This window comes from Petaurus breviceps, unplaced genomic scaffold, assembly GCF_028583685.1.
Source record: "Petaurus breviceps papuanus isolate PSGF00001 unplaced genomic scaffold, PetGlider_PUasm1.0 90510, whole genome shotgun sequence".
NCBI classification, from domain to species: Eukaryota; Metazoa; Chordata; class Mammalia; order Diprotodontia; family Petauridae; genus Petaurus; species Petaurus breviceps.
Window position 1 is genome coordinate 4,605,185 of NW_027187267.1, and position 23,220 is coordinate 4,628,404.

The following is a 23,220-nucleotide window of genomic DNA, read 5'->3' on the forward strand; positions in this document are numbered from 1 at the left end:
CTCCAGTGTTGGGAAGACCTGAAGATCGAATCCCGGGCTCAGACACTCAGCACCACACCCAGAAATAACTGGCCGTGTAACCTTGAGCAAGTTACTTAACCCCGATTGCTTAAAAATATTAAAAAAAAAAAAAACATGCTAGGGCAAAGGCAGTGCTTTATGTACATAAGTGGGCAGGACCATGACATAATCTTAGCCATTCCCACAGCAGCCTCGTGCATGGACAACGCAGGCATTCCTGGGCCCCGTGGGAACAGTCTCTAAGCTGATTGTCTTACAGATGCCAGAATTAGAGTGTCAGGAACAGGAGAACAGTACCTGGCTTGGTTCGCTTAGCTGTTACAAGAAACAGGGACTGTGAGAATGTCAAGAGGGGTAATGATGGCCCTCGGGTCTCTGGGAAATGGTGCTGGTCAAAGCAATATACTTTGCCAGAGGGTGAGATCATCCAGAGTGCAGAACATTGCTATACCAAGCTCAGGGCACAGCCTGCTTGCTTGGGCCTTAGCTCTGGGAAATAGGGTGTCTCCAAATGTCTTGACACACTCAAGAAGTTTATATTCTACTCTACATGTGACAACATTTAAGCAGATAAGTAAACACAAATCATAGACCAAGAAAATACAAATTAATTAGGGGAGGGAGGGCACAAGTAACTGAGGCAGGGAAATGGGCAAGATTCCATTGGCTTTTTGGGGCTGTTCATATTCAATTCATATTCAATTTGACTTCCAGTTCAGTAAAATCCATGCATCTTTTTCAGACAAATAACTGTCTAGAGATGGCTTCTCCATTTTATACCTCTGAAGTTGGGGGTTTTGTAGCTATGTGAAAACTTTACATTTATCCCTTTTCAATTTCGTCATATTAGAATCTGACTAATGTTATACCCTGACAAGAACTTTTAAGATCCCAGTTGTTATCCAATATATTAGCTATTACTCCAAACTTTGGCTCACCTCTAAACAGGGTGGTTGTGGTTGCTATCTGTGTATAATATATATACATATATGTATATATATATATATATATGTATATATGATACGATATGATATGATATTATCGAAGGTATAACCAGGATAATGTTAAACCACTCAAAGCCAAACACTCTGAGGTACTTTAATGGAGCAGCCTTCCAAGTTGAAATTGAGCCATGAATCATACTGATATTTGGTGATTCTACATGAGTTTCTTACTTCCTGGAGGCCAGGGAGATTAAGGTTCAGATGCTTCTCAAACTTCTCAAATAAAATTCGTCTCCTAATTCTGTGGCCACTATTTACCTCACACCTATCTGGAGGCTCTCCCCATAGCCATTTCCTTACTGCTTTTGAGAGGATGTTTTAATGTGACTACATTGGTTTGATTGCAGTGTTGGGACAGTTCCTATATATCTGGTTGCTTAGATTGAGAAATAATGAAGGCCTCTTGCTCTTATACCCCATGAAGAAAACTGGATAGTGGGCTCATTTTCCACAACTCTTTTTCCTCCCAGGATCTCTGCTCTACATTTCCCACTCTCCTAACTGTCAGAGTCCAACACCCTTTGGTATGCTGGTAAAGGTTTAATAAGCTCTCAAAAACCAAGCCCTGTGTTTATCATAGATACTTTTTGTTTTCTATTTTATATATTTCTTCTATAATTCTATAATTTTAAAGATTTTATCTAATGATTAGTATGTAGCTTCTGGATCTCTAAGATGGTCACAGATAGCCAAGGGATTCACCCTGGGGATAGCTTTGGGGGCTGACCAGTAATGTGGCATTCTACAATATATTCATATCTTTATGCTAATGTATCTTTAATATACAAGGGGATTTTCTCCTGGTAATATACAACTAAACTTATGTCCCTGCCTGAAAAGTCATAGGTGGTAGCACAGGGAGTGGGAAGGTGACAGATGGATTGATATCATGAATTCTAAACCTCTCTTTCCTCACTGGGTTGCAGAAGCTGATGCAGGAGACCAGAAGTGCACAATTTATGACTCAATTCCTAATCTACGCGTTGGTGCTGTAGGAAATACAGAGTATGCTACAGTTTCATATCCTAAAGTAAGTTCTTTCTCATTTCCTCCTCAGAGCCTGGGTTTTCCCTTATGTGAAATCTTTGAGGGTGAGGTTTGGTATTGTCATTTACACGGGAGTGGGGTGGGACAAGTATTGTGTTAATTGTCTTCTGATGCGTCTAATCTGAAGTGTCCTAATCCCCGAAAAGACCTTACTGAAATCCTCCACTCCCAAGGAACCACCCTCCTCCTCTCCATCACATTTTGAGTTATGAAGTTTTGGTCACCTATCCATTTTTAGCTTATCATGGTATAGAGTACAATTCTGAAATATCACTTCCAATATTAGATTGACTAACGTGACAGAAAAGGAAAATGACAAATATTGGAGGTAATGTGGAAAAATTGAGACAGTAATACACTGTTGGTGGGGTTGTGAATTCGTCCAACCATTATGGAGAACAATTTGGAACTACATTCAATAGACTATAAAATTGTGCATTCCCTTTAACCCTTTAATACCACTGTTAGGTTTGTATCCCAAAGAAATCAAAGAAAAAGGACCTCTTTGTACAAAAATTATTTATAACAGCTCTTTTTGTGGTGGCAAAGAATTGAAAATTGAGGGAATTGGAGGATGGCTGAACAAGTTATGGTATGTGATTATGAAGGAATATTATTGTGCTATTTAAAAATGATATTCAGAAAAACCTGGGAAGATTTACATGAACTCATACAAAGTGAAGTGAGCAGAACCAGAAGAACATTGTCCACAGCAACAACAATATTGTAAGGATGGTCAAACGTGAAAGACATAGCTACTCTCTGATCAAGACAATGATGCAAAATAGTTCCAAAGGACCCACGATGAAAAATGCTATCCACTGCCAAAGGGAGAACTGATTAACTCTGAATGCAGAGTAAAGCATATCTTTTTAAACTTTTTAAATTTTTATTGTTTTGTTTTTGTCTTTATCAAGATGCTTGCCTTCTCAAGGAGACAGGGAGAGAAGATGGAATTCAACATTTTTTGAAACGATTATTAAAAACTTTTTTACCTATAATTGAAAAATAATTAATGAAATAAAATAAATTTTAAAAGACTTCTGTTTCTGTGTTGCTAATTAAGACATTTTATGTGTTTTTAAATAAATTTGAAATTCTCAGGTTTCCAAGAACATTATTAAAGATTTTCAGATCTGTAGGGATGATGTTTATTATCTCTTCTTAGTTTGAATGTAGCTTTGTTTGGTCTTTATTTTGCTTATTTGATTTTCTTTTTTTTTTGTTCAAGCTACCTTTAAGTTTATTGATTTTGTTAGTCTTTTCAAAGGACAACTTTTTGTTTATCATACTTTTTTCCATTTTATTATGTTCTACAATTTTCAAGATTTTATCTGATCTAATTTTGAGTTTGTTGATTTCCTAGTTTTTTAAAGCATGTAGTCTGTTTATAAATATCTTTCTATTCTCTTAATATTTGTTTTGAGATACATATTCTTCAGATTGATTTTATGGCATATTCTTTTATATACTCATTCATAATATCATAATCAAATCTCTTTTAGGCTTGTATGTTTTATATCTGTTCTTTATATTAATTCTTATTTTTATTGTGTTATAGTCTGCAAAGGATTCATTTACAAACTCTGCCCTTTTATAATTATTTATAATTTTATATTCTTTATCATATGGTCTATTTCATAAAGGTGCAATATGGTGCCAAAAATGCTTGTATTCTTTAATGTTACCATTCAAAAGGCAAATATTTTGCATCTAACTTCCCCAACAGTTTGCTCAGTTCTGTACTTTATTTTTTGTTAATCTTGTTAGATTTGTCCAGCACCAAAAGAGGAATACTAAAGCCTTCAAAAATTTTCATATTACTATCTACATTTTCTTGTAAGTCAGTTAACCTTTTATGAATGCCCATATGTGTAATGTTGCTGTTCTTTCATTGACCTAAGTATCTTTAAATACAATGCCATTTCATGTCTGTCTCTTTTGACATTATTAATTTTTAGTTTGCCTTGTCTTACAGTATGATTATAACTCCTACTTTTTTTTTGAGGCAATCAAGGTTAAGTGATTTGCCCAGGGTCACACAGTTAATATGTTTGTGAGACTGAACTTGAACTCATGACTCAGTTCTCCTGACTGCAGGGCTAGTGCTTTATCCACTGTGCCACATAGCTGCCCCTTGTAACTCCTACTTTAAAAAAAATCAACAAATGCTTAGTAGATTTTGTTCTATCAGCTTATTTTTATTCTGTATCATATTTTTAGATGTGCTTTTTTCATATACATCAAATTCTTAGTTTTTAGTTTCTTACCCATTTGACTATTCTCTTGCTATTTTGGATTGTTTAATACATTCAAATTTATTGTTATGATTGTTAGACATGTATTATCTTCCATGTATTCCTTTTATGTTAATTTTTATCCTCTTCTTTTAAAGTCAATACATTGTCCCTGTGATTAGTTTTGCTTGTGCTAGTTTGATGCCAATCCCTTCTCACAGGATTCCCACCCCCATCCCTGCCTTATTTCTCGGAACTATCCAAATTTCCTTGACTTTACTTAAACCATTCAGCTCTTTGTCTCTGTCTGTCTGTCTGTCTATCTATCTATCTATCCAATCCCCATTTTTTTTTACCTTTCTCTTACCTCCTCTTCCCATTAAGTGTGTGGTTCAAAAATCTTCCCACCCATAGCCCAACTAATTATTTTAAGGAACATTCTTTTGCAGTGTCCTGTTTCAATTAATTGTTCCTTTGATTTGCTCTCATGTTGCTTTTCTTCAATTCTCATTTATTCTGAATTCTGTTCTTCAGTTATTGGCTAGACCTTTAATTATTACTATTTTATTTTTTTCTGTGTCTCTGATAAAGATTATTTCTGGAAAACAAATTTGAATTTCCTCCTCATCCCACTTGTAAATTATTGAATTAGTATATCTTATAGCCAGCATTCATTTTTTTCTTCTTCTGAGTCTCATGTTATTGATTAATGAAAAAATTGGTGTCAAATAGTTAACCTTTATCTACATGGATATTATAGTTTGTAAAGTTCTTTTATTATCTCACTTGACGCAACAGCCCATTGGAATAGGGGCTATTATCTCTGTTTTATAGATGAAGATTATAAGGGTCAAAGAGAATAAATGATTGTCTAGGAGGAGCTGAGGCAGGATTTGAACTGAAGTCTACCATGATACCAAGTCCAGTACTCTAGCCACTGTGCTACCTACCTGCCTCCTCTTCCCCCCACCCCCGCACCCCCTACCAAAGTAAGCCAACATTTATATAGCATTTAAGATTTGCAGTGCACTTTACATCTTTTCTCATTTGGTCCTCAGGAAAACCTTGTGAAGTAGGTGCTATTATTATTCCCAATTTCTATGAAGAAACCAAAGCTAGAAAAGTTGTGTCTTGCCCAAGTCATATAACTAGTAAGAGTCTGAGGTAGACTTTAAATTGAAGTCTCCCTGACTTTAAATACAGCTCTTAATCCCCCAAACCACACTGCCTACTCAGTAGTGTTTTATGGTTGGATTAACTCTGTGCCCCAAGTCATGAAGCCTAGTCTTGCCTTCTGACCTTACCTTGATCATTCTCCATTCCTAAGGCTGTTATGTACTTCTCCACCCCAACTCCCTCCCCCTTCACTATGAGTCCTGGCTGCCTCGGGCATTGCCTTTCCTGGGTTGTGATTCAGTCCCAGAATGTAGGACCCTGTCTCTGAGAAGGTGATCTCCTAAGGTACAAATTCTCTCCAGATGAAACCCACTATAAGGTCCTTGTCTCTTATTACAGACAAACATATCCCCTCTTCTGCCTCTATCTCCATGACAATGTTCTTTAAAGGCACAGTTACCTTTCCCTTTCCACACTGACACACACATCACAATTCCTTCCCCATTTTTACTTCTTTTCCATATTTACCCATTCCTTCCATCTTATTAACAGATTGGAGCAATTCTATCCATTTTCTCTCTTCTCCCATTATCCAAGTAGAAATGAATCTCTGGTTTCTATGTTTTTTCTCTTCCTTCTTCCTCTTCCCTCATCTTGCCACTGTATTATCTCTACTGCAAAAATAATATGAATTCACTTTTCTGTTAACATGGGATTTAGTTTCATGCTGAGTTGAACTCTTGAAAATAGGAATTGAACACTTCCTCATTTTCTACTTATCCTTTAAATTCTCCTTGAAACTTTAGTTCTTTAGTTCTAAATCCCCTTTATTTTATCTTTTTGTTTTTTATTTCATCCTTTACTTAAATTCCTTTTTTAAAAAAATTAACGGGGGTGGAGTTAAGATGTCAGAGTAGAAACAGGACTTCCAAGGGGCTCCCAATTCCACCTCCTCCAATTCATGTAAAAGGTGACTCTGAAAAAACTTTGGAGCTATAGAACCCACAAAATTACACAGAGAAGATAACCTCCTGCTGAGGACAGGGCTGCAGGAAGGGGCCAGCACAGGACTCTAGGAGCCAAGCCCAGCCCCATGGGAGCCCAAGGTTTTAGCCTCAGGGTGGCCACAACTAGCCTCTGGCTGGAGATACTTCAGATCACCAGCAGCTGTGGCAGTTTCCAAAATTATCAACACATAGATGCTAAGGACAAAGTGAGAAGTTAGTGCAGTGTGGACTTTGGGACCTGGGAAATAGGAAGTGTGGTCTGGCCTTTGCCCTAGGGTGAGAAGCAGCTGAGGCTATGTGGCTGCTTCAGAGTTCCTGTCCTGCAGATTGTAGGGGGGCCAAGCAACTAGTCTGCGGGGTAATTACTGTTGCTTTAACCTGCTTGGATCTGGATTATGGTCTAGGGTGGAGGTTCTGGGGTATGTGACCAGCTTGCCAGAGCATGGGGAGGCTTCAGAGAAGGCACCCAACTAATAGCTCCAGCAGTTGAGAGAACCCCAGAAATATGGGACAAAGCTCTCCTCTCTGGAAGCAAAGTTCTACTGTAGCAAAAAGCTCAAAAGTCAAGTAACTGAGTGGCAACGTGAGCAAACAAGGGAAGCAAGGCAAGCACAAAAATACAACTTTAGACTCCTTTTGGGGGACAAAAAGGATCAAAGCATGGAATAGGAGGAAGACAATGAAGTCAGAACTCCTGCACCAGAAGCTTCCAAGAAAAGAATAAGCTGCTTACAGGCCAAATAGGAGCTTAAGAAGGATTTTGAAAACCAAATAAGAGAAGTGGAGGAAAATTTGGGAAGAGAAATGAGAATGATGCAAGAAAATTATAAGATGAGAGTCAACAACCTGACTGAAGAAATCAACACCTTAAAAAATAGACTAATTCAAATGGTAAAAGAGGCTCAAAAAGCCAATGAGGAGAAGAATGCCTTAAAAAGCCAAATTTGCCAGATGGAAAAAGTATCTCAAAAGCTCACTGAAGAGAATCATTTCTTCAGAATTAGATTGGAGCAAATGGAAGCTAGTGACTTTATGAGAAATCAAGATACTATTAAACAGATCCATACAAATAAAAAATAGAAGGCAATGTGAGATATCTCATTGGAAAAAACGACTGACCTGGAAAATAGATCCAGGAGAGATCATTTAAAAATTATTGGACGACCTAAAAGCCATGACAGAAAAAAAGAACCTAGAAATCATCCTCCAAGAAACTCTCAAGGAAAATTGCCCTGATGTTTTAGAACCAGAGGGCAAAATACAGGTTGAAAGAATCCACTGATCACCTCCTGAAAAAGATACCCAAAAGTAACCTCCTAGGAATATTATAGCCATGTGCTGGAGTTCCCAGATAAAGGAGAAAATATTACAAGCAGCCAGGAAGAAACAATTTGAATATTATGGAAACACAATCAGGATAACACAGGATCTGGCAGCTTCTACACTGAGGGATCAAAGGGCTTGGAATATGATATTCTGGAGATCAAAGGAGCTGGAATTAAAACCAAGAATCACTTACCCAGAAAAACTGAGTATCATGTTTCAGGGGAAATTATGGTCATTCCATGGAATAGAGGACTTTCAAGCCTTTTTGATGAAAAAACCAGAGTTGAATAGAAAATTTGACATTCAGATACAAGAAGCAAGAGAAGCATGAGAAGGTAAATGGGAAAAAGAAATCATAAGGAACTTATCAAAGTCGAACTACTTACATTCATACATGGAAAAACAATAATTGTAACTTATGAAACTTTTCTCAGTATAAGAATAGTTGATGGGAATAGAAATGTGCATATACACACACACACACACATACATACATATGTCTATACAGGAGGGTATATGGACATATGAATACATATGTGAGTATGGGTATATATGTGTACAGGTATACATAGACAGAGGGTAAAAGACCAGTTGAATAGGAAGGGATGATACTTTAAAGGTGAAATTAAGAGATGAGAGAGGGCTATAATGAGAGGAGATGGGGAGAGACAGAATGGGGGTAAATTATCTCATATAGAAGAGGCATGGAAAAACTGTTATAATGGAGGGGAAGAACAGGAAAGCAAAAGGGAATTAGACAACCTTATTCTCAATGAATTTGGCTTAGGGAGGGAATGACATACAAAGACTAAATAGGGTATCTCACCGTACAGGAGAGTAGGGGGTAAGGGGATGAGAGGGGGGACGATGGAAGGGAGGCCAGGCTGGGGGGGGAGGGAAGTTGGAAGAACCCACTTTTGAAAAGGGACAGGATCAAAGTAGAGAATAGAACAAGTGGCGGGGTGGGATGGGAGGGAGGGAAATATAGTCAGTCTTTCACAATATATCCACTATGGAAATGTTTTGCATAACTACACATGTTCAACCTATATTGAATTGCTTATCTTCCCAGTAAGGGTGAATGATGAGGGAGGTAGGGAAAGAATCTGGAATTCAAAGGTTTAAAATCAAAAGTTTAAAATATATATATTGTTATTATTTTGCATGTAACTAGGAAATAAGATATACAGGCACTGGGACATGGAGATACACCATGCCCTACTGGAAAGTCGGAGGGGGAATGGAGGAGGATATAGGAGAGAGTAGATTGGGGAGGGAGTATTCAGTGGGATCGCTGTTTTGGGGTGGTGGGTAGGGGAAAATGGGGAGAAAATTTAACTCAAAATCTTATGGAAATGAATGATGTAAACTAAAAAATAAAAATAAATAAATTACAAAAAAAAATTAACAGGGGGCGGGTAGGTGGGGCAGTGAATGGAGCACCAGCCCTGAAGTCAGGAGGACCTGAGTTCAAATCCAGCCTCAGACACTTGATACACACTAGCCATGTGACTTTGGGCAAGTCACTTCACCCCAATTGCCCTCCAAAAAGCAAAAAAAAAAAATTAACAACAGCTTATAAACATAAAATAACTTATTTCACTCCTTAGCCTTTTCCAGTTAAAGTTTAGGTATGTCATCACAAAGAATGACTCTCTCTTGGTTGCCATAAAACTATTGCTTTGGTGGGCCTAGCTAGTCTTTCCTCATTATACTTGGTTGCTGTCACACTCTGTGATGGATTCTGGTTCCTGAACTCCTGGTGCTCTCCCAACCTAATGAATTTCACAAGATAATTACCTATTTTGTTCAATATCCAATAATATTCAGCTCAGAGCAAGAGAGAATAGATACAATGGAGAGCTCAAAAGAGTTATACTCTACATTCACTGGCCACATGTTGACCCAGGCAGGAAGGAAGAAAGGCCCATTCAGAGACTTACAGCATGTCTTCCTTGGATCACCAGCATTTAAGAAGATTTTCAGGGCTTCCTTGAGACAAAATGAGAGAAAACCCAGAGCTCTTTCCCACCAAAAGTCCCATATAATTCATTCCCCTGTCCCAGGGACCCTTCCCTGCCTATAATTTCCAGTGGTGGGGGATGGACCATGGAGGGCACCTCTGAGATCTCCATTTAAGGAGGTTACCCAGTTGGATACCTTCCACCTTCTTTTCAGTTTATTTTTATGTGTTGTCTTCCTCCATTACATGATGAACTCCTTCAAGAAAGGGATTCACTTTTGCCTTTCTATCCTTGGTGCTTAGCACAGTACCTGGTAAAGAAATATTTATTGACTGATTTCTTACTTGAAGTCTGTCAGAGAACAAAGAGACTAGCTGCCCCAATGGGAATTTTTTGTATGTATATTTAGTTCTGGAACAGTAGCAAATCACAAAGTTTTACATTCAACTTATGGTAAGCAGACAGGAAACAGAATGCATGTGCTTGCTCCAAAGTCTATGTGAAGGATTGCATAAGGTCAAGCAGTCTAGGCATAAGGATAGGACTAATATGGGCTAGTCTAATGTTTCATTTTTTTTAAATTCTTTACCATGATATTTGTGTTTTTAAATCTTTTGCTTTCAGAGCTTTGATTTTTGAACCAATTTTATTCCTAATATCTTTATTTGAAGGTTTTATGATTTGTTTTTAGTCTTTATTGAGATTCTTGCCATTGTCTGTGGGGAGTTCATGTAAATTTCTTTTTGACCAGAAGGTTTTGGTTTATTTTTACCTCATGGCATAATACATGTTCATAGTGTTTTTTTCCTCTTTTTAAATTTTTATTTATTATTCCTTTCATCTTCACGAGTCTTGATTTTATCTGTTTAATCTTTCTGTGAGTTCGGTTTTTACTTAGGCTTTCTAGCAAGACCTTTTGGATTTCCAGTCTTTCTCTTGTATTCCCACGTATTTGTTTAACTTTCTTCCTCATTCTTTGATACCTTCTACATCCATACATGAATCCCAAAATTAGACATTTTTAGCTTATTCACATTGGGAGAATATTTGCCCCAGTTGGGTTTCTGGTACCCTTTCTCTTAGGAACAACAGCTATTTTGACTTCCAACTAGTTCTGCATTGCGGTCTGCACCTCCTGCTGCTCCCCACTGACCACTGTTAACTCCTTTCCTGATTTTCTCTTTTTTCTTCTCATGGATGAGAAAAATCAATATTTGCTTCCTTTTGGGTGAGGAAGGGTAGACATCATGCTAAGTCACTGCCATAGAGAAACTGGGTAAAGACTACAGAATCTTCACCCTGAAGTACAATCTTGAGAGTTGGTTTGTATTTTGTTTGCTGGTGTACATGAACCCCAGTGGAGTTTGGGGATACTGCATGGGAACTCTATTTAATTTTTATGGTGTTATTAACTTCTCTTGTATGTGTGGTTGTTGGGGTTATTATTTTTAGCTTTTTTAACTGTCTTTTCTCATGTATTCAAGTTAAGTTACTCTTGTACATAATTTCTTTTTTGGATTTTTTTTTGTATTGGAGTAATTTCAGAAAAACAACTGTCAAGATGGTATCTCTTGGTAATCATATGATATCCCTTAATCTTTTCTTAGAGCCAAAAGTCTTTTCCAATAGATAGATAGATCTCATATCAATATTCACCTGTTTCCATCCTTTTCTGGAGGAGTTAGGTGGTATAGTAGATAGAGCTGTAGGCCTGGAATCAAGAAGACCTGAGTTCAAATCCAACCTCAGACGCTTCCTAGCTGTATGACTTTGGGCAAATCACTTAATCTCCATTTGTCTCAGTTCCCTCAACTATAAAATGGGGATAATTACAGTACTTCCCTCAGAGGTTTATTGTGAGGATTGAGGTAATATCTGTAAAAGCACTTTGTACCTAGTAAAAGTTTGTTCCAGGGGTGGCCAGGTAGCACAGCGAGTAAGAGCACCAGCCCCAGAGTTGGGATGACCTGGGATTGAATCCAGGCTTTGATACTTAGCACCACATGAAGAAATAACTGGCCGTGTAACCTTGAGCAAGTTACTTAACCCCAATTGCTTAAAAAAATTTTTTTTGTTCCATTTCCCTGACCTCATATATTTCTGAGTTATGACAAAGTCTCTGTTACTCAGGGAAAGGATGGTATTTAATTTTTGTTTTTTTACAGAAAAACATCCAAAAGAATTTGGAAGCACCGAATACAGTTTATGACATTTTGCAGAATACTACAAAGGTAAGGAATTTTCCTTAAATTTTTATTCTCTTCCTCTTTCTCAAGTCTTTATTGCCCTTTTTGAATTCTCTGAGGAATAACCAATTCCCTTCTTTATGGCTGAAACATGAACTTGCCCTCATGAAGATTATATGGTAGTAGAAAGGTGATGAGTATAAAACAAAGCACTGATTGATATAGGAATGGGGAGAGTTATTAACAACTGGGGGAGTTCAGGGAAGGCTTCATAGATGAAGTTGCATTGGAATTGGACTTTAAAGCCTTAGAAGAATTTAGCAGGTGAATAGAGGGAACTGAATTCATTCCAAAGATAGATAACAGCATAAGCAAAGACAGAAAGGGAGGACAGGCTCCTGGGATGTTAATCAGCAAGACATTAACCAGAATTTCTAAGAAGATTGTTCAACTATGAGAATAACCTGTCAAGTAAGGTTGGGAGATCTCATGTTTGGAAGGTTTTTAAAAGGTAGGATAGTTTCCCTATGTGTTTATGATGGTTAGGTTCTGTTCAAGGCAGTGAAGAAAGGGAAGAGTAGAGAAAACTTCAAAAGATGATCCATACATTTATATATCTATGCCAGGAGATATGTGCTGAAGCCAGTTTTAACCAAAAACTTACAGAACCATGGTTAAAAGTTGTCATTGTCAGGATTTACCCTTCAAAATCAACTAGCTACAAATCATGCATACCCATGTATATATATGGTCATATGTACATATAGGTATACACACATGTGTGTTGTTGATTGTCTAAGCTTTAGAAACTGTTAATAATGCAAATTAGACTTTAAAAAGTACATGTGCATAAATTCTCTTCTACCAACAGTCTGGTTGTTCTACCGGTACATCTTCTTTAGCTCTATAAATATTGCTTGAAATTTGCAGGGGTTCAGTAAAAGACTCAAGCAATAAAATCATTTGTAGATACAAGTCCTGGGAACTGGTGTCTAGTGACAATAATAATACCTACCATCTATATAGTACTTCAATGTTTGTAAAGTGCTTTATATTCATTATCTCATTGGAGCCTGATAACACCCCTTTTTTACAGATGGGTAAATCGGACACACTGGAAAAGAACCCAAGGTCTCCAGGAACATTAGACTTTGGTGATATCATCTAAACAACAAAACAGTTCAGAATCTCCTGAAAGTGTTAAGCATCCTTATTGTAGGGGGCAATGTCAAGGGTTAGCTCTGAGGAGTGAATGGGTTTGAATACAGGCCAAAGACCCCCTTGAGCCCTGTTCCTGCCTCAGCCCGCTATATCTCAGGATGTTGACTCACTGCCCCCCCCACCCCCCCGTTACTCATCCCCTGTGCTTGGAACATTCTGGCTGTCCCTGAGACCCTGGCTGCTTGAGCGATATAAAGTAGTGATGCATGAGATAAGAAAGCAAGGAACCGTCCCACTGGAGTAGCCTCCCACAAAGTTGCTAGTTAGGTGCTTTCTAGCTAAGAACAGACCATGGTGACCAGATAACAATAGGTACACAAGGGAACAAAGTACTGGGAAGCAGACAGGAGATTCTGAGAAGCAACATGGTTATTAGGGAGTAAGCGGCATTGTCTGCTACATTTCATTTCTCTACAACATTTTCTCATGGGAAAAATTTGTCCTCCCTACTACAAAAGTGTATAAATAGCTTGGCCCAGTGGGCTATAAAAACTGTGAGTACCCTTTCATTCAACAATATCATTATGAGGTCTGTATTTCAAAGAAATCAGAGAAAATAGAAAAGAACGTATTACTACAAAAAATATTCATAGCAACTCTTTTTGTGGTGACAAAGAACTGGTAACTGAGGTGATGCCCATCAAATGTGGAATGGCTGAGCAAGTTATGACATGATTGTGATTGAATACTATTTTACTGTAAGAAATGACAAGCAGAATGGTTTCAGAAAAAAACCTGGAAAGACTTATATGAAATGATGCAAAGTAAAGTAATCAGAACCAGAACATTGTACACAATAGCATCGATGTTGTGAGGATGATCAACTGTGAAAGACATAGCTACTCTGATCAAGATAATGATCCAAGATAATTCCAAAGGACCCATGATGAAAAATGCTATCCACTGTCAAAGAGAGAATTGATGACCTTCAAATGCAGAGTAAAGCATACTTTTTTTTGCCTGTATGTTCTTTTCCAAGAACAAAACCAAACAGAAAGACAAAAAGAACCAGGAAAACAGAAAAAAGCTTGCTTAGGCAAGATATGTGCTCATATCTGTATGGAAGCACGAAAAAGATCAGAGCAATTTCTCTGTCCACATCTCAACTCTCAGGACACAACTCAAAATAGTCCAGATGTTTTATAGGAAGGAAGAGAGAAAGGTAAAGAGGCCAGTAACTCAGGTTTATACAGCCTCAGCTCCTATGGCACAGCAGCTAATTAGGATCACTTCATTATCTCAGGTTGTAAACTCCTGGGTGATAAGTCAGATTGGTTTAGAAGCAGCCCCAAAGTGACAAACCATATTCTATGTTCTTGTAGGTCTAGAGATGGGCACATCCAATAAAATGTAAAGTCCTGAAGAGTAAGGACTGCTTCATTTTTCTCTGTATCTCAGAATCTACCAGAGTACATAGGTCTGTAGTATATTCAATAAATGCTCATTTGTTTCTTTTATTGATTACTTTCTTGATTATATTACCATTTAATATTATTTGTGATAATTCATTTTTAAAAATTCTAATAGATACCTATTGTATATCATCACCCAAGACATGAGATTTTAGCAGAAATCAGGAGATGGAAAGACTAGATAGAATGGTTATAACTCTAAGGGTGAGAGGTTAGAAGAAAGTCTTTTGGAATAAAGAGAATAGTGACCCCATCAGGAAAGAACTAATTGCCTCTGACAGTAGTAGTGTGAACCCATATCTTAAGCTTGTTCTGTCCTATGCTGTGTGAATAATTTGACCTATACTTCTGAGAGACCTACAGAAAATTTCTAAGATTACAAAAATTTGCAGAATATCATGAATAACAAGACTTTGATCTAAGTAACTGGTATCCAACTTGTTTTTAGTCTTCAGATTCTTTTTTCTTTTCACTGTTGTTCAGTCATTTCAGTCCTGCCTGACTCTTTTCTTGGCAAAGAGACTGTTGTGATTTGCCATTTCTTTCTCCCGTTCATTTTGCAGATGAGAAAACTGAAGTAAACAGGGTTAAGTGATTTGCCCAGGACCACACAGCTAGTGAATGTCTGAGGCTGGATTTGAACTCAGATCTTCCTTACTCCAGGCCCAGTGCTCTATCCACTGTGTCACCTAACTGCCCTTCTTTTTTAGTTCTATTCTACAGAGAGGGAAGGCGGGAAGGAGAATCAGATAGAAAGATAAGAACAAAGGTTTCATTCATTAAGGAGATCAGGGAATGTGGGACATCCTCCCCCAAGTGAGTAAAGCAGGTTAGAAAAAAGAGGAAAGTATTATTGCTAAGTATATACATATACATACATGTAGTGAGGAGGGGGAAGATCCTAAGAATGGGAAAAGGTCCTTAATATGGAGCCAACAAAGAGGAAAATCCCCTTGAATGAGGGGAAAAGAGGGAGCATGGAGATTGAAGGGAGAGAAGGGAATGGTCAGTGATAAGCATGGTCCCTAAAGTAAAGAGTGTTTAGAGGAAAAGATGAATTGGTATAAAAACTCCAAGGGAAACATAATGGAAATTGTGCCTCTTTAAAATAAACATGTGGTGAAGAAGGGCAGAGAACTCGAGTTAGGTTATGGAGGGAAAAATTGAGCCCCCCTTTAGAAAATGAAAGGGGTTGGCAAAAAAAAAGAGTTTATCTCATGGGAGAAGGAAAGAATTGAGAATCAGGAAGGAGAGGTGGGAGTGGTCTTTCCTCGGGGGCTTCATGTCTCTCTTCACTCTGCCCACTGATTCTTCTAGATTAGATGGGGGCGGGGGGGAGGGGGAGAGCAAGTAAATGAATAAGTATTAGTCATCTTATTTGTTTTACCAGAGAGAAAACTGAGGAGTGAATATATTTCATCAAGGAAGAGAGCTGCTTCTCATCATCAGCCAACAGAAACAGTATAGAAGGCATAGACGCCTACCCTCCCCCCCAAACACCCCCAAACCAAAGGTTTGACAGCAGGATGTATCACATACGAAATTATCATTTGATGTCACTTTCCTGTCAAATTTGTGGGGTGGAGGGAGAGTTAGAGGATCTCTCCCACATGGGGTAGCATGATTACAAAAAAAGCACAACCTTTAGTGGGAAAGCACTGAATTTAGAAATAATTTTTAAAGGGAAGAAAAATGCCAACTATTTGAAGAAATGTTCAAATTCCATAAAACTCAGAAAAAAGGAAACAAAGACAACTTTAAGATACCACCTTAAGCTAGGATTGCAAAAATATTTTTGAAATGACAAATTCTATGTCCATGGGCCTTCAGGGAAATAGTTACTGTAATAAATTGATGATGGAATGATGGACTGGTGCACCCAAGAGAACATTCTAAAAAGGATACCCTAGACATGATCCAGATCTAAGCTTTAGATTGTTTTTACTGGAGTTTTAGAGTAGGGGGTAGGGAGGGAGAGGTTTAAGGAGCCAGAGGGCTAAGGGAAAATAGCCAGACCTCTCTTCAGGGATTAGATTTTCCTAGGAGTGAAGCTAGTCTACTCATGTGGGTCCAGAGCTAGAGAAAGGTTAAGCATCCCAGCCCTCCAAACTCACCAACTCCTCTGTGTTGTTATACTACCCTACTCAACAAATCCAGTGGCTTCCTATTACCTTTAGAATCAAATATAAACTGTTCTGTTGTCATTTAAAATTAAATCCTTTTCAACCTGACTCCAGCCTTTCAAGTCTTGTTACACCCATATTACTCCCTACTATATATACTATATCCAAGTCAAACTGGTCTTTTCAATGTTCTTCATTATTTATCATCATCATTATCACCATCTCTTGCATTTATGTAGTACTTGAACATTTGAAAAGAATTTTACAAGAATATTTTATTTTCACAATCAACCTTGGAGGTAGGCACTTTTATTATTATTCCTATTTTACAAATGAGGGAACTGAGGCAGACAGCCCACAGTCACACAGCTAATCAATGTACAAGACTGGATTTGAACTCAGGTCTTCCTGACTTTGGGTCCAATATCCTATCTACTGTGCCAGGTATCTGACTGTCTACCATGCCTGGAATGCATTCCTTCATCTCCTTCAAGTCTCAGTTCAAGAGTCACCTTCTACATAAAACCTTTCTTCATGTTACTCTCTACTCCCATCCTCAGTTAGTGCTTTCTCTGGCAAAACCAAACTTGTATCTATTTTGTTTACACTTAGATCATACAAGTTGCTCCCCAAGCTGGTTTGTAATTTTTCCAAGAGCGAGCACTGTTTGATGCTTTTATCTCGAGAGTCTAGCACAGCTCCTGGCACATAGCAACTGCTTAATAAATGTTATTGATTGATTGATTGCATTCTATTGCACAGCTAGGTGGTCCAGTGAGTAAAGTGCCAGGCCTGGAGTCAGGAAGATTCATTCTCTTACTGGCTATGTGATCCTAGGCAGGTCATTTAGCCCTGTTTTGCCTCAGCTTCTTTATCTGTAAAATGAGCTGGAGAAGGAAGTGGCAAAGCACTCCAGTATCTTTGCCAAGAAAACACTAAACGAAGTCACAAAGAGTTGGCTATGACTAAAAATGATTCAACAACAGCAACAACATTGGCATAGATTCCGAAAGCCTTGGGTAATCTCCACACTGTGGTGAGGCACTGATTGATATAAAACCTTTGTGGCCATCTAAAGCAGCCCATTCCAATTTCAGAAAGAAGTAATTATTAGAAAATTTTCTCTTATGTCAAGCCAAAATCTGCCTCTTTGCAACTTTCTACCTTCTCCAAGTTCTGCTCTCTGGACCCAAGCAAGACAACTACCATTTTTCACTAGATCTTCTCATCTCTAGGAAGAACATCCCTAGTTTTTCCCACTGATCATCATCCTATACCTTTTTTAATGTTCTTTCAATTTTTGGTTCCTTCTTCCAACACATCCATCTTACTGATGGCCTATATAAAATGTGGTTCTCAGAACCCAATAGAATACTCCAGAGTTGATATGACCAGGCATGGTACAGTGGGACTATCAAGTCCCTTATTCTGAAAATACTATTTTACTAATCCAGCCTAAGATCACATAAGGTTTTGTACCAGTCATACCTCACTGATGACATAAAGAACTTGCAAGACCCTAAAATGACAAGCCGTTTTTATTTTTTCACGAGCTACTTCCTTACCATACCTTTCCCATCTTGAACTTATGAAGCTGAATTTTGTAGCTCAAATGTAGGACATTATACATATCCTTGTTAAATTTAATCTTTGTGTATTCAATCCAATCAATGCCTTGGACCATCAAGATCTTTTTACCCACTGACTTTAGGATTCTGTCATCTAATATGTTAACTATCTCTCCCAATATTTTATCATCAGAAAATTTCAAGTCCACACATTACTTTTAGATAATTGTTTGGAACTTGTTTTTCTCTTTTCTATATATTACATTTCTGCAACTTTCATCCTTTGTTCCTAGTTTTTGTCCCCTGGGACCAAAAAGAACAAGTCAGATCCTTCTTTCAGGTAATAGTCCTTCCAATACTTGAACACAGCACTCCCTTCTTTCCCCCTTCCCTTCCCCATCCTTTTCTTTTCCCAGGCTAAACATGCCCAATTACTTCAAAAGATGTTCATCTGACTTGAACTTGAGGACTTCACCATCCAGATTTCCATCCTCTCAATGCTTGCCAGCTTAGCAAAGTCTCTCTTAAACAACGTCAAACAGTATTCCAGATGTCATCTAGCCAATGCAGAGTAAAGTAATACTATCACTTTCTTATTCCTGTAATCTAAGCCACTCTTAATATAGCCCAAGATCATGAACTTTTTTTTAAGCTGCCCACTATTTCCTTGTATTGAACTTGAGGTCTGCTAAAGCACATACAACATTTTGCAGGACAAAAAACCAAATCCTCTAATCAGCTGATGACCCAGTAGATAAAGCACTGGGAGTAGAGTTCAGAAAGATCTGAGTTCAATTTACTTATAAGCTCACCAGTTGATGCAATGAATAGAGTGTAAGGTCTGGAGTCTGGAGTAAGAAAGAATCCAGGTCAAATCCAGCCTCAGACACTTACTATAAGTGTATGAAACCGGGCAAATCACTTAAGCTTTGTCTACCTCAGTTTCTTTAAACTGTAAAAGGGGAATGATAACAGCCTCTGTCTCAAAGGGTTGTTGTAAGGATCAAATGAGACGATATTTGTAAAGTGCTGGCACATAGCAGGCACAATATGTATGTTTATTCTCTCCCTTTTCCCAACACCTAGAACAGTACCTGACACATGGAAGGTGCTTGAGAAATGTTATTGATTAATTTATCAGCAAGGTTGGACTGCTCTCACAGGCAAACAAGTTAAAGGGATCCTTCAAAGTCCACAAAACTCTTGGCTTGAGTATAGAACCACTATTAGGCAAAATTATAAATTCCCCACCTTTGGTGGTTAAAAACAAAGTGACACCCCATCTTTTTTATAAGCCAACCAAATGTAAAACACAAACTGAGTATGGGCTGCTATTTATAGAGTTTCCAATATCACCTGGTACATGCACCAAGGGTACACAGAGCCCAGACCAGTGTCCAATGTGGAGGAACAACTCAGATATTTTAAATAACTTTCTTTAATTTTCTCTTGTTTTATTTTTCCTTTTGAGCAGTCACTCAGTGACAAAGATGACACAAGTGAAGACATGCAACCTGGAAATTTCTTTTGATGATTCTGAAATTTGAGCTGCATTTCATTTTTAGTTTTGCTAATTTTCTGGAATTTTTTTTCATTCTCCATATTTCATTTTGGAAATATTTACTTTTTCCTTTACTGTAATCTTTTTCTGGTCCATATTTTTTATTTTTATTTTTCCCTCATGGGAATTTTCCATGATCAAACACTGTAACTTTTGGGATTACAAACTGCATTGTGGTTGTGGCTGGTACTAGTTATATTATTGATAGGTTACTGACACTGTCTATTGCTTGCCTATTCACACGTAATAACAATAATAACAACAATAGCATTTATATAGCACTTTACAATTTGCAAAGCATTTTATAAATATTGTTTCATTTTAACCTCATAATAATCATAGGCAATAAGTACTATTATTATTGCCAATTTAAAGTTGAAGAAACTAAGGCAGACAGACCACAAAGCCGGTGAGAACCTGAGGCTGGATTTAACTTGCTGTTGAGTTATTTTTCCATGTCTGACACTTTATGACCCCCCTGGGGGTTTTCTTGGCAGAGATACTGGAGTAGTTTACCATTTTCTTCTCCAGCTTATTTGACAAATGAGGAAAATGAGGCAAACAGGGACTTGCTCAGGGTCACACAGCTAGTGAGTATCTGAGGCCAGATTTGAACTTACAAAGGTAATTCTTCCTGACTCCATACCAGGTGCACTATTCACTGTACCACCTAGCTGCACATAGTTTTGAACCTAGCTCTTCCCAACTTCAGGTCTAACACTCTATCTATTGAATCACCTATGCATATGTGAACTATGAGTGTGTCCTCTAGTCATTATTGTAAGGATAGTATGGTGTTGTCTTTTACCCATGTAGGCTATGTGTATCTACATTGTCTGTCTATATATGGCTTCCAGGGAGACATGAAGAGGCAGAGCATTCCAGGTATGGGGAGCAGTCAGTACAAAGTCAGAGACATAGCATATAGACCATCATGTTTAAGGCCAGGGTATCTGGATCGTAGAGTCCATAGAGAGAAGTAAAGCATAATAAGACTAGAAAAGTAGGAAGGCCTCAGATTGTGAAGAACCTTAAAGGGAAAATAGAGTAGTTTATATTTGATCCTGGAGGTAAAAGGGAACCATTGGAGTTCATTGAGTAAGGTGGTGATAAGGCCAGACCTACACTTTAGGAAAATTATTTTTACAAATTAGTAGAATATGAATTGAAATAGGGAGAGATTTGAGACCCAGGAGGCCAGTTAGAAGGCTATCTCAATAATCCAGGTGAGAAGTGACAAGGACCTGAATGGAAGAGGGGATTGGGGAGAGAAGGGAACATATATAAGAGATGTTGGGACAATAGAAACTACAACACTTGGCAATGGTATGAAAAGGAAAGACTCCCTGAATGCTTTCTGTGCTATCACTAGACTGAATTGTGTCCACAGTCCCTGACTTTTGATCTACTTTTTTTGTACCATGTTTCACCTTTTTCATGGTTTCTGTCCATGCTCAGAATTTTTTTTTCATTTATATCATGTCTTCCCTATTTGTAGTCTTTTCATAGTTTCAAAAAGGCACCTTTTTTGTCCTTTGAAACTCCTACCTTAGAATTACTAATTACAACCCAGGCCACTGCTGGGTTTCCTCCCAACCCTGGATAATCTTCTTTCCCCTTTAAGTGGACTCACTTAGGGATTTGATATAAAGATCTGTATTTTTAAAACACATTCAGAATCCCCACAAACACACAACTCAACTCTAGGACCCATAACTACCGATAGGATGCTTGAATAATCTTAATTATGCAAAAATGGTTCAAGCCTCCATTCCAATGTATGAGCTCTCTTGCCAAGTAATTCACAAGGAATTGCAAAGTAATCCACACAAGAAAATAAGTGGGTAAAAGAATCATTCTGATTTCCTTTCCCACATTCCCCACCCTCCCCCCACTATGAAAAACAGGCAGCTCCTCTGGATTTATTTGACACTGGTACATTAATAACCTAGAGAAGTGGAGAAACGTACATGTGGTAGCAAAAAAAATATATATTGGTTTCTGTACAAGCATAAAGACCTTTCTGCACCAGCTTTGGTGCCTGGATTCACCTTATCTTGGGCACCAAATTACCTGTTCCCTCCACACTAAGTGTGAGGGGTGAGGGTAAGGTCAGCATCTAACCAGATCAGGGAAAGGGGAAAGATATATTGCCAAGAAGGGCTTTATGCAACATCTCCTCTTGCTGAACCTTCTGAATGGTATCTGGGTCATGGGGGGGAGGGAAAGGTTAGGAGGGAAGAAGGAATAAGGGAGAGGGAAGAGGGGTAGGAGGAGAGAATCCCCCAGTGGCAACTTCTGCTAGCCCCTTCTGTAATGACTTACCAAGTCAATTCTATACTTTCAGTATCCTCAGATCACGCATACAGACCTGACTGCACTCTCATTTCTAGACCTATCAACACATAAAGGAGATAGGCTGTGAGTTCAGGAGAAATGTCTTCTCAGAAAAAGTAATCTTAAAGGTTAAAGAAACAGCTATGGGAATATGTAGATATAGATGGTTCCTCACTCTGTATTTTTTTTTCAACATCATAAGCCCATTGATTCTATCTGGAAGGAGGCCTTCACTGAATGTAGATTTCCTACTTTACCAGGATATTCTGACGATATTAACTGGTTGTTTTTTTTAATTCACATGTCAGTGAATAGGCTTTACAAATCAACAAAGAATTGGACCTAGAATGAAACAGGATCACCAGATCTTTGGGGAATCATACATAATTAATATGTATGATTTTTTGATTTTGTGAACTGCTATGAAAACTTTAAAGTTCTATTTAAGTGCTAGCTAGCTATTTATATCAATATGAATTATTGATAGACTAAATGAATAAGTGAAAAACCATTCATAATTTCTGGGCCTCAGGAGCTTGGGTTTTCAGATGTAAATTTCCCATACCAAGAGGGTATGGGACTTTTGCAGACCCTTGACACTTCATTTGGAAACATCCCATATATTTTGCAGTCTCATTCTATGTCTCATAGGATTAGAGAACCAAGTATCTATTTCTATTTCCATTTCTACTTTTTTTAATAAGAAACAAAAGTCTTACACTCCAAAACTTTCTCTTTCACTTTTCCTTCTCATTTCTTATTTTCTCATATGATTAATATTCTTTTAAAAAATTTTACAGGACATTTACTGAGAAATAACAAAATTACCCATTTGAAAACCAAACATTGTGAAAATAAAGAAATAACATAAGTATTTGGGCTTTAACATCACAGACATGTGAAATTTATAAGGGGAATGTGAGCTAGACTGTCTTACTTTTGTAACTTTAGTTCTGCTATTTACAGTTCAGAAGTTTTCCTTTAGATCAGGGACTCAACCTGGCATCCCTGTGCACAGATTTCAAAGAGTCCTATTAACCTATATGGGTGAAAATACATATTTATTTCAATATGTTTGCTTTGCAATCCT

At 37.8% G+C, this 23,220-nt stretch overlaps 1 protein-coding gene across 3 annotated transcripts in view; it reads left to right on the forward strand.

Moving 5' to 3' along the window:
• The window catches only part of LOC138141991 (SLAM family member 9-like), a 45,138-nt gene that overhangs the window by 16,621 nt on the left and 5,297 nt on the right, over window positions 1–23,220 (forward strand). For 2 of the 3 annotated variants that reach the window (XM_069062908.1, XM_069062910.1), the window contains 2 exons: window positions 1,952–2,055; window positions 11,888–11,953. In XM_069062908.1, the coding sequence (XP_068919009.1) occupies window positions 1,952–2,055; window positions 11,888–11,953 (170 nt within the window). Of the gene's footprint in view, window positions 1–1,951; window positions 2,056–11,887; window positions 11,954–13,004; window positions 13,177–23,220 lie in introns of those variants that run through there. The other variant, XM_069062909.1, reaches the window with a different exon arrangement.